Here is an 11,644-nt window from a genome sequence, read left to right on the forward strand (position 1 = left end):
TGGTCCTGTTAATTTAGGGGCCGATGTTCCAATAAAGAGTCTCCTTTCTTTCACACATAACCCCGGTGGTTCAGTGAAATATAAAACCGGTTCAGATTCTGCGCTGGTTTGACACGTATTGTCCAGCTGTGTCCTGCAGCAGCAACTGTTTGTGTTCTCATTTCGCCACGTGGACTGTATAGTGTAAACAATGGTGTAAATAATGGCGCTTGTAAACGTAAACGATGCGGCTTGTAACTCTACAGTGTAAGGTTTTATTGTCCTCATTTAACATGATGACAATCTCTCTGTAAACACGTAGTTTTTATAATGTAGTTTAGAATGTAACATCACTGATCGGAAACAAATACTACGTTAATACTGTACATCATCAGATTGTATTGATTCCCATTTCTCACGTACACTGGCAGATAAGCATTTCAGGGGTTTGGGTTTAAAGCATTGGTCACGGTCAATGTACATGTATAATACACATACTAGATGTATACACATCTCTAGTACACCACAGAGATGGCTGGAGATTTGCTTTGAAATTTTCAATTAAGGTCCCGAGTTTCCGCCTCAAGAATTAGCGATTAGTTGCACAATAACTAGCGTACAATAAGCCGTCGCATCTTCCGTTACTAATGCTGACGTTGATCTGGTATATACCGTGGGTAATTGGTAGATTATGGAACGCGCACACGAAATTTTTGTTAGCGCGCGGTGATTTTGTAATACGCGCGCATGATATGCAAGCTAGGCACGGCATGGCAGGCCGGATCTGAATATAATGTCAAATTATACAATGTAATTAGTTAATTGAATAGATTTACGTGGAACTGAACGTTTTCTTCGTGTTATTACTTATTCTTCTTGTATAGAAAGCTACTTGCTAGTGAGGTGGAAATTAATCTTTAAACTTCAATTATTAACTACAGTAGAGCTGAACAAATAACAAACTAAACTAATAAAATTATGTTGCATTAATTATTTTATTCATAAGATTACATCAAATTGCTAATGATAATATTCTTTGAAAATAAAAAACATACAATTACTAATTTGCTCACAAGTTGTCATGTTCATTCGGAAATTATCAAATCGGACAAATTTGCTTAATAATAATATACTCAAAAATTTAAATTTCTTGCGTAACTTCTCCGTATATATACTTTGCGATACAATAGAGATTTCTTTCAAAATATTTAAACGTTCTACCAAACATCGATATTATATTTAACATGCTGAAATACATTCCACAAAACTTCTGAAGTTATACATGGGTCGTGGGCTCCCAGAAATATGGGTTGTGGGCTCCCAGCAAAGACGAGTTTGAATTCAAATGAATGTCATTAAATTTCTAAATGTACGCAAAAAAGGACGTACATGAAAAAACTCCAAAAGTCTTCGCCTAAATGTAATTTATTGGCCATCGGTCAAAATAGTTCGTTTCATATGCGATAAATTTAAATTACAATACACCATATCCAGCAATCAAATATTCGTTGATATATAAAGCATAATAAACGTCATCAATTTTGTTTAGTCATAAAATACAAATTTACGAAATATCTTTAAAATCTGAAAAACGCATGCATTTGAAAAAGGTTAAATACGGGACTTTGCTTCAGGACTCAGCTAAAATTGCAAGAGCCCTAAAAATTGGATTTCTTTTGGGCTCGAACAACACATAAAAAAAGGACTTCTGTCAGGCCATTGTCGACAAACATCTCTGCAAAGCATCCTTAAATAACATTCTTCGACAGAAATACAGTTTTTTATTTTATTCCATATTTTACAAAAACTCTGTCTTAACGAACATCAGCTTTAAACTTTACTTTACATTTCATACTCCATAGTGTTATTCTGCTACTTTTCACCATTTCATCATAAACTGAACTGTCACTCACTAATTCTAGCTACGTTAAAAATGTAAACCCATTCCAAAATCATGATCACTCAGATATTATATTCTACGCTCGCGGTACAATCCCCCTGACACTCTTCTCAATAATGAGCTCAGCTGGGAATATATCAGGACATATCCTCTATCCTACCTCTACAGAGGCCATCTGTAAGTTGTATCTGTTCTCCGGAAACCGGTCCGCACTGTGAACTATTACTCTAACTAACCAGTCTCTAACTAACCAGTAACCAGTATAACTAACCAGTAACCAGTATCACAAGTAAATCTGCATGACATTAGCAATGTTCCTCCTACAGAGCGGGCACTGGGGTTGTTCCACATTCCTTACCTTTTCACTGCACTCCAGACACAAGCAACAGTGCCTACACGGCAGCAGCACTGCACACTTCATGTTCACAGTACATATCACGCACAGTTTCTCTTCTCTTTCAGTGTTTAGTTGCTCCTGGAGCTCTTCTTCTGGTGTCTGAGGTTCGGTGGGAGGGGCAGGTGGGGTGAACTGGATAGTCTGCGGAGGAGGGGAGGTGGGGCTGGGGTGGGGTTGAGTGGGGTTGTACCACTTCCAGAATGTGATGAGACCTGCAAGAAGGAGGTTAGTAAGACAGATCAAGTGGGTCAGGCAGCGTAGTGAGGCCTGTAATTCAGATAGATCTGACTCTGACTTGGGTTTATTAGAGCTCATCTTAACAACCAGCCTACTAAGTAACAACACATCAACAATACATAGTATGACAGAAATGTGACGTCTAGCATTGAAATACACTGGCGGACCATCACGCCACAACCTAATCTGTTGACTGTCAAATACATAGTCAAAAGAAAGATTGACTCATGACGAAGATAAGATTAATAATAATTATGTTATGCTTGCGTGATACTGGTAAATAAGTCATACAACGATTACCAACAACAAAAAAAGGGAAAAAAAAGAAAAAAAGATTAATAATAATAGAAAACATCAAGTTTTACTGTAAGCCCACTAACCTATCAGTATAGTGACGAGGCCGCCGGGTATAAGTACACTAAAAGTAGCGTGAAGGAGGTATATAGTGAACTCCATTAGAGAGAGTATAGGCTGGAAGATCAGGAGAAATAGCTGAACTGTGTAGAAGTAAGCGTGATAAAACAGAGACACGATCAGTTGAACACTCAGCACTATTACCATCTGAAATTTCATGTTTGTTATTGACTGGGAGAGTACAACCATTGTAAGAGCTCGCAAATAATACACAACTGAACTTGGTTGCTATGTCATAATTACACTATATCAGACAATTTTGAAAATCTACACAAGTCTTAGATCCTTTTTATATACCCATGACTAATTTTATACTCATTACTAATTTTCGTACGACTGTCTAGCTCAGAAGATTTAAGTGATCTGACTCTTAAGACTATTATAAACATATTTAAGTAACCTTAATGTTCTCCAGCTCTAGCTCGTAGTACTCCACAAGTACACAGAGGTTGAAGAATATCTGAGAGGGAACGTTGAGGACCTTCGTTAGGACCAGGATTAGACTCGAACAAACTGTCTCGAACATAGTCGGGAGGATCTGAGGAGAAGGAGAGTTAATATATTTGAGAGCTACTGAAACCATGCTTGAGGGGCGGGATTGTTGGTGGTATACGCATGATTATTTGTAAATATAATTACACAATCTACAACGCCACTGCTGCAAGCTGTCGGCCCCACAAATAGATCAATTTGACTAAGTTTGCACATTTTTCAACATGGTTGTTCCAAAAGTTTCAGTATTGTGTCTAACAAGTATTTTTCTCCGATAGTTTGATATTTTGGTTTCAGTAATTTCCTAAAATAGTTTCGACTATCCAAGTTTAATAAGGTTAGGAATAATGCAGCATATTCTACAGATTCCACCATCCGTTATACATCACATACCTCCAGCTAGCTGAATACCTCCAGCTAGCTGATTGCATATGACTTGATTAATCATATTTTAGTCATCACTGCTTGAGAGTTAAGACACAGACCTAATATGATCATATATAAGGAATACAATGAATACAAATTTCATATCTTAAGTTACAACAGTAACTGTCAAGATAATAAATATAATAATATTATAACTCGCCCCTCTCCATAATAATTATATTAATATTAACAAATATAAATGGAATTTGACTATATTTAAAACTTCGTTTTATTTGATAATCTTCGTTATATCGCCACTTTCATAGGGTACCCTTGTTCATATGATTTGCTTACATTTTGACTTGGTTACGGCTGTGTTCAAATATGCGTGCTTATATATCTGTCTTATACATTGCTATGTAATATACTGTAGTTAGGCTACTGGACAACCTGGCTATTTATTAGACATGATTAGCGGAGAAAACACCGCTTACAATTGTCTACAAGTGCTTTACATGCTATTATATCAATGAGAGCTAATGGGGTAAATGTTATCCAGTCCTGTGAGCATATTGTAGACCAATTAGCTAATTACCAATTAACCTGGCAACGCACTCCTGTCCATATATTAGTAAGATCTTCTTTATTTCTTTCAAGCGATTTAGTTTTGTTACAGTTTACACAGAGTACACTTTGCTAGACCAGACATTTCTACATTCGGATCACATAGAATTCTGCCTTTAAATAAGACAATCAAGAACCCCATTGAATTTTGCGTTACAGGAAATAGTCATACGTTTTAGAGAGTGTCTAATAAACACATTATACATTATACAGACAACAAGTTTCCTTCTATTTTTAGTGATTTGTTATGTAAATCATTGCAGTCCACATACTCTTTCTTTTAAATTTAGATACGATCTGCTTGATTTTGCAGATGAAAAGAAGAGCTTAGTGATTTTACGAGCAGACTTTAAGTTCTCCTCCGCGGCCGAATACCATCCTTACTGTCGATTTCATATCAAACGTCAGCTAACCCTCACCACAACTCTTCCTCAACATAATAGATTTATATGTTAATACATATTACATAGTGCATAATATGTTAAAATGCATTATATCACTCCTAGTTCAGTATTTCATTGTCACCATCTGTTTACACTGACTGTTCGTGGACTGGTAGTTGAACTACCACTTTCTCCGAGCCCAGTTTATAATCGTGTTAGTTACTCTAGGTAGTTAAAGACCGCTGGAGTGCTGGAACTGTTGCTTCCAGAGTCCTTTACACTCTATTCTGTTGTTGTGGTCTGTGTTTATGTGTTATTAGAGTGCCTTGTAACTATTGTTATCCACATTCGTCAGCATTGTGATATAGTGGAATAACTTGTTTAATGTTGGCCTTTCTTTTAATTCCGTTTTATTCTGTCTTTGTGGTAGTCTACACGAGCAGTTGTTTCATTATAACCTCCCCCGAGTCGGTGTCCCCCGCTCCTAAATTAATGATATTCTATAAATAGAAGATTTGCCGCACATTAATTATGACAGCCTCAATCGAAATAACCGCAAATCACCAGTATCATCTGATAATTCAGATAACAATCGTATGATATATTAATGTAGCATGCTTATCCGTCTGTTCCAAGAACTGGTACATCTGTAACCGTTATTACGTGAAATCAGGCTCGTATTCTGATGAATATAAGCTTACTGATATTATGATGATCAGTTCTGTTGAGTAGGTTTTAGATTTCGCTTTCATCTTCCACCCCTCCTGTACAATGTACATGAACAGTTTATGTCATTAGTTGATATTGAGTAGTGGGAGTAACGCAATGTTGTGCACATTGTATAGTTGTACAGCTACATTTGCGTGACAATACGATAGCTAATTAGCTATATTTGCAATACCAGTCTTTATTGGACTGGTTATTGAGCCGTAAATTGACAGTTTGATTATTGAATCAGATAGACCAATAATATTATTATTGCGGTGAACTGTCACAAATTATCTGCATACATCAGGTTTGTCTATAGTACGCAACATTCCAACAAATATATAGGAAGACGATTGTTCTGACAATTTCTGTGCCTTACCGCTTGGAATGTATATGCTGTATTATGACTAATGATCCAACTTATACTCTGGATTGTGTAGTACCAGTTAAAACATAGACTGCTTGATACAGAAGTAGTTTGTTGTTTGAATAGCCCTCATTATATGGCTTTTGTTTGTATGTCACGCTTGTAACGTTGGTAATATTAAACAACCATCTAGCCGCTGGTCGTTGTTTTGGTTTTGTTCTCATGCCAATAGTTCTTTGATCACGGGATTTACCCTTATTGTTTGATATCCTGTGTAGACTTGCCTCTAATCTTGCTGTACGTTATATTTGTGTGGTAGTGTACGTGTGTTACTTTGGTAGATTGAATATTCTTACTGGTTAGGATGGGCGGTGTGGCGGTACAGAAACTATGCTCCCTGAAAAACAAAGCTATCGCTATCATTCCCATCGGGGCAGAAGATAAGGCTGAGTTGCAACGAATGGAGTTTGGGTTTATTATGATGCATTGCATCGCTTCTACCGCTGCCAGCCGATGGTAAGCTGTACGAAAACTTTAACTTTCAGAGTAATTTTCTACTTTCACAAGGTGCGTTTTGGTATGTACTTATTGTACATTTTATTGTCAGCGACAACCAACCAATAAAATGGCTCTTATTCTCTTTCAGGGTCGACGAATTGTTGAAGTTCAAAGTGCCAGCGGCTGGAGTGACATTGACTGCTCTACTTTTATCTGTTTGCTACTGAATTGGGTGTATATTGTGATGCTGAGCAGAACTTTATTTAACGTGCTTATTTGAGGGATTAACCATCTGATATTACGAAATGGAGATAAGTGAGTGTAGGCCGAGGAGAGCACACTTCAGAAAATTGAAAAGAACACTTCAGAAAATTGTAACGTTAGTTTTGAGTTTTAATTTTAATGTCTGGTTTACAATACGATAGGCAGAATATAGCTGTTCATAGCTCAATGTTTTTTCTTCGAAATGAGAGTCTTCAGTGTACCAATTACCTGACCAATTTACCAACGTTCCAAATTGAAACATACGTCTATTGTAAATGGATCATTCAAAATTTAAAGACCACTTATTTATTTGTACTTGTTATTTTGGGACTGCGAGACGTGTCCGTTTGCGCGTCAAAACAAAACGCTCGCTCGTCAACGTGGCGCGCAGTAAATGTGCTCACAATGGTAATTTGTGTGCTTTGTACAAGATCAGTAGATATAGCGTGTTACATTTTAGCTCTTTTCCCTATTGTAATAAATACAATTCATCGCCATTTATGATTCGCCATGAATATTGAATATGTTTAATTTGTTATTAACTCCCTTCAGTTCAGGCTCAAACTCAGACGAAACGTCTAGCAATAAGCTAATAAGTCTATTCTAATTGAAATGTTACAAAATTACTACGATGCATTACGATATAAGATAATAATCAGAATTTAGAAGCTCACCGACATTTGAGGTTTAGGCTGCCAGACCATAAGAAATATTCAACATCGAGAAGATTATCATCGAGAATATTATTATTGATAATGTTAACGCCCCACTAAGCCTGCTAAAGACGCTCATTATGACTAAAAAATTCTAGCTGGCGCTTTAAAGAAGGCTATTGTTCTTATAGTTTTTGTTAAAACTGTGTAAAACTGCTGTCCTCAAGTCTCCTCTGATCTGCAATCATCCAACAAGAGCTATATAACAATACCTGTTGCCAATGACTATACAATTTGTTCATGGTCCGCTCATGGTCCACTCAGATCCACCGAGTATCGATCAAGCTTGTCAAACAAAGGGGGACAGCAAAGTTATTACATTTTGAAGCTTTGCCCGCAAGTGCTGTGGAGCAGGGTCTATTTCGCAGAACTACTCGAGTATACTATACTTAGTATGTACTATGTATATACTATACTATACTATACTCTAAGCTTTTAACTCTAAACTCTTTTAATACTTTCAACACTACTATATAACAAATAATTTGAGATCATGAATACGATGTAGTTACATTGAAACGTCGAGTAAACTCCTTTCCCTAATAAGAGCATTTTCACTTGTCGCAACAACCGGGATAAAGATAATTTTACACAGAATAAATTACAACAATGCGACTCATAAATAATACTCCAATCCGGATTTTACATACTCTAAGCGAGGGACTCAATAGTTTATATAAGTCAATCAACTGGATCACATCATTAATCAATCGTCACTGATTGAGTGACGTGATATGGCTCGACAATGATAGCTCTTTATTTAGAAATAAATATTGTTCAAATTTCTCTAAAACTCTGGTCAGTTTCAACTTTCAGTAGAAATTTCCATACAGCCGAGAACGCCTAACAGCTTGCAGTGTACAAATCTCCAATTTTTACGCAAGCTTATCAATATCAATCACATGTTAACATATTAAACAAATGTAAAGTAGTTACCTGGCAGCATGATATCTGTAGAGCCCGTATAATAAAGTAGGTGATGTACTTAGCAGACGTTATCAGGCTTATCAGCGTATTGAAGATAAAGTTACTGCTTTGCTCCATCACTGACTTCAATATTATCTGAAATTAATAATCTCCTTTATTTCAAAATACAGGTACAAGTTTATTTGACAAAATTCACGTAATAACTCCGTTATCGCTAAAACCACAAAAAAAAAAGCAGCTTAATAATCACAGGTAACCACTAACCGTAGACACTAATACACTTATAGTTTATACGCAATCTAAAACACGAGTACACAATGGTGTGAATAACCAATAATCTACACTACACGTTTATCGTGTGCTGTAAACCATCACATAAACAGAAACTTTAATTAAAATAAGTTAATTAGAGTTAAACGTGGAATAATTTATAACATGAGAGAAATTATTTAAAATAAAGCAAGTAAATTAATTACCCAAGAAACACCAGAGAGGTCGAGGAAAGCAAACTTTAGCTCCATAAGATAAGAAACTGTTTGAGCTGTGTAGAATTCACTTGGTATAAGATACGTGAACACACCGCCAACTATCTTACTCCAGTCCAGTAGAATACGTAACACCTACAGGGGATACGTTACTGTTAAATACGTAACACATAGATATAGAGGGGATATGTTACTGTTAAATACGTAACACATACAGGGGATACGTTACTGTTAAATACGTAACGTCGTAACACCTAATAGGGATATGTTACTGTTAAATACGTAACACATACAGGGGATACGTTACTGTTAAATACGTAGGGGGGGGGGGGGGGGGAGCCAAGTGGATATTTGTAGATATTTGTAGATTAATGTAGTATGGATAATCCACGAAAAAAGTGGATTCGACATTCTACAAATTTATACATTTATCTCCAAAAATTCAGTAGAATTTCTGGGCACATATTTGAGATTACATTTTTTGTAGATAAATGTAGATATTTGTAGATTATTATCAATGGATAATTCACGAAAATTCTACAAATTCTACAAATTTATACATTTATCTCCAAAAATTCAGTAGAATTTCTGGGCACATATTTGAGATATACATTTTTTGTAGATAAATGTAGATATTTGTAGATTATTGTAATGGATAATTCACGAAAAAAGTGGATGACATTATCCAAATATCTACAAATATCCACTTGGCCCCCCCCCCCCCCCCTACGTAACGTCGTAACACCTACAGGGGATATGTTACTGTTGAATACGTAACACCTACAGGGGATATGTTACAGGTAAATAAGTTAGAAGGGAATATAGAAGAGAATATTATTATGATCACGCCAAAAATTAATTATTCAGAATGAAAATATTAAAAGTTGTCTTGTGTAGTCAATAAGCAATTACCTCACCATGTACATTAAAGTTATTAGATTGATTTGACACAACTATTCAATGAGGGCGAACAAGCTGAGACTACATGAAACTGATGCTGGCGATATTACAAAATGAAGGGTTGCTTGCGGAGTATGACATTTGAAGGGCTGCTCCTACTACCCGACCTTGGTTTCAGACGTTACATAATGTAGTCAGTATCTCCTGACCAGTTATTCAGTTAACAACTCTACAGTTATTCAGTTAAGAACAGTGGGTATTGACTCGACAAATTAATAGCCTTTAAAGGCAAGGAATTATAATCATTGGTCACTGGTCAGTCAGAGATATCTTACTATCTGATGAGTCGGAGACAGATAAGAAATGTAACATAGTAAGAGATAATATAAACCTATTTTGGTAGATCCATTGGCACTCAACAACTATGATGACATAGTATCTTGCTGTGATGCATTGTCAAAGTTTTTTTTATAGGAGATAAGATAGTACTAAGAGAATTTATTGTCAGGATATAGTACTATGATAACAGTATACTACAGATATAACATGTGGCTTTATCATTTAAAAGGAGAGAACTAAGCTGCTTAAGTTTTCAAATAAACAAAATATACACTCAGCTACTAGAGTACAAACACTATTCAAGGAATTAGTAATAGTACATCAAAATATGTATAACTATTAACTACCTTACAAGACATTTTTGTGGCGGACCAATTTGCGACGACCGAAATTTTGGCGGTCCGAAAAAATGGCGAAATTGAACAAAAACCGTCACATTTCGGACGTCACAGAAAATAAGGGTATTTTTCATCATTTTGTTTTCTGACACAAAGGAAATTCAAAATTTTCTAAAAATCGGTAAAATCATGTTGAAACAAAATGAAACTTATAAATCGATTTCTTCATCTTCCTCTAAGGGGTCCGGCTCGACTCTTTCAGTTTCACTTATTGAGTTTGGTATTAAATTGTTTATCTTCACTTAGTCTCTTATAAGACGTTTATGTTAGCACATAAATGTAATTTATTGTAAACAGTAAATTTAAAACGTATTACTTGACATTAAATTCATCATGGAATATTGTGTTTATTTGTCCCACCATCATATCACTAACTTTTCAAGAACAAAATGAATCGATGAAGCCACAATTATTGGAATAAGCTAAAAATAATGCGACGGATTCTATTACGACGACCGAAATTTTGGCGGTCCGAAAATATGGCGAAATTTCGGGAAAACCGTCGCATTTCGTACGTTATGAAAAAGTCTTGTAAGGTATTGATAACTATTATTTAATTATTACCTGGTAGGCTATTTCATCGCGGTACAGTAAATTCAAAGACATACTCTCATCCAACACGAAACAAGCTAAAATGCTGAACCAACTCTGTAGTATAGGGTGGGGGCCATGCTGGGAACATAATGTGATTATGAAGTGTAATTATGTAATTTTGAAGTGAGCGGTACTAGAAGTTACTAGAAGTCACAAACCGGTCAAACCACTCTTTTTACCTTACCTCATATATTGATTAGATTAAAAGGAAGGTACAACGGAAATCTAAAAGTCGTGTTTTATTTAACACGTACTATGCCATTACACCACTGTAATATATTCTAAAAAGCCCTGAATACTGAGAACATATGTTCTGTTATATTAATAGAGAAACGAGGTGCTGCAATATGTAATTGTGTAAGGCGTCCTTGAAGTAACATAAAGTAATATGCTGTGTCAATGCTATCAACGTGAACATTACACACAGACAGTTGATAAGTGTTAGAATCGGGGGTGTTACACAATACTACAGTTACACTATGCGGAACATACTAGAGCGATGTAGAGATTTACTGTTACAAACTGGCTAAGTTGTAATCACTATACTATACTAATATACTACTAAACTATACTACTTCTAATTTAACGAGTTTCCGAAATTAAGGCTGGAAATGGAATGTGGAAGCTTAGAAGAGATTTAAACCAAATGAGAAAAGGAA

The 11,644-nt window shown here is 35.8% G+C and overlaps 1 protein-coding gene across 1 annotated transcript; it reads right to left on the reverse strand.

The window, feature by feature from the left end:
- Window positions 1–947: 947 nt before the first annotated feature.
- LOC134820848 (uncharacterized) lies at window positions 948–8,874 on the reverse strand. The gene is made up of 5 exons (XM_063831484.1): window positions 8,746–8,874; window positions 8,279–8,404; window positions 3,328–3,465; window positions 2,894–3,074; window positions 948–2,488 (listed from the first exon to the last, which is right to left on the reverse strand). Exons 1-5 carry the CDS (start codon window positions 8,788–8,790, stop codon window positions 2,163–2,165), a joined length of 816 nt encoding a protein of 271 aa, XP_063687554.1. The 5' UTR covers window positions 8,791–8,874; the 3' UTR covers window positions 948–2,162.
- Window positions 8,875–11,644: the final 2,770 nt, after the last annotated feature.

This window comes from Bolinopsis microptera, chromosome 9 (assembly GCF_026151205.1).
Source record: "Bolinopsis microptera isolate Bmic1 chromosome 9, MBARI_Bmic_1.0, whole genome shotgun sequence".
In the NCBI taxonomy this organism is placed as follows: domain Eukaryota; kingdom Metazoa; phylum Ctenophora; class Tentaculata; order Lobata; family Bolinopsidae; genus Bolinopsis; species Bolinopsis microptera.

Bases quoted from the DNA above. Each gene is read 5' to 3' on its own strand.
- LOC134820848 (XM_063831484.1), bottom strand. From the start codon at position 8,790: ATGGAGCTAAAGTTTGCTTTCCTCGACCTCTCTGGTGTTTCTTGG. The intron at 3,466-8,278 runs GTAACTACTTTA...CCTTCTCCTCAG, and splicing joins TACAGATATCATGCTGCCAG to ATCCTCCCGACTATGTTCGA. The intron at 3,075-3,327 runs GTTACTTAAATA...ATGAAATTTCAG, and splicing joins TAGAGCTGGAGAACATTAAG to ATGGTAATAGTGCTGAGTGT.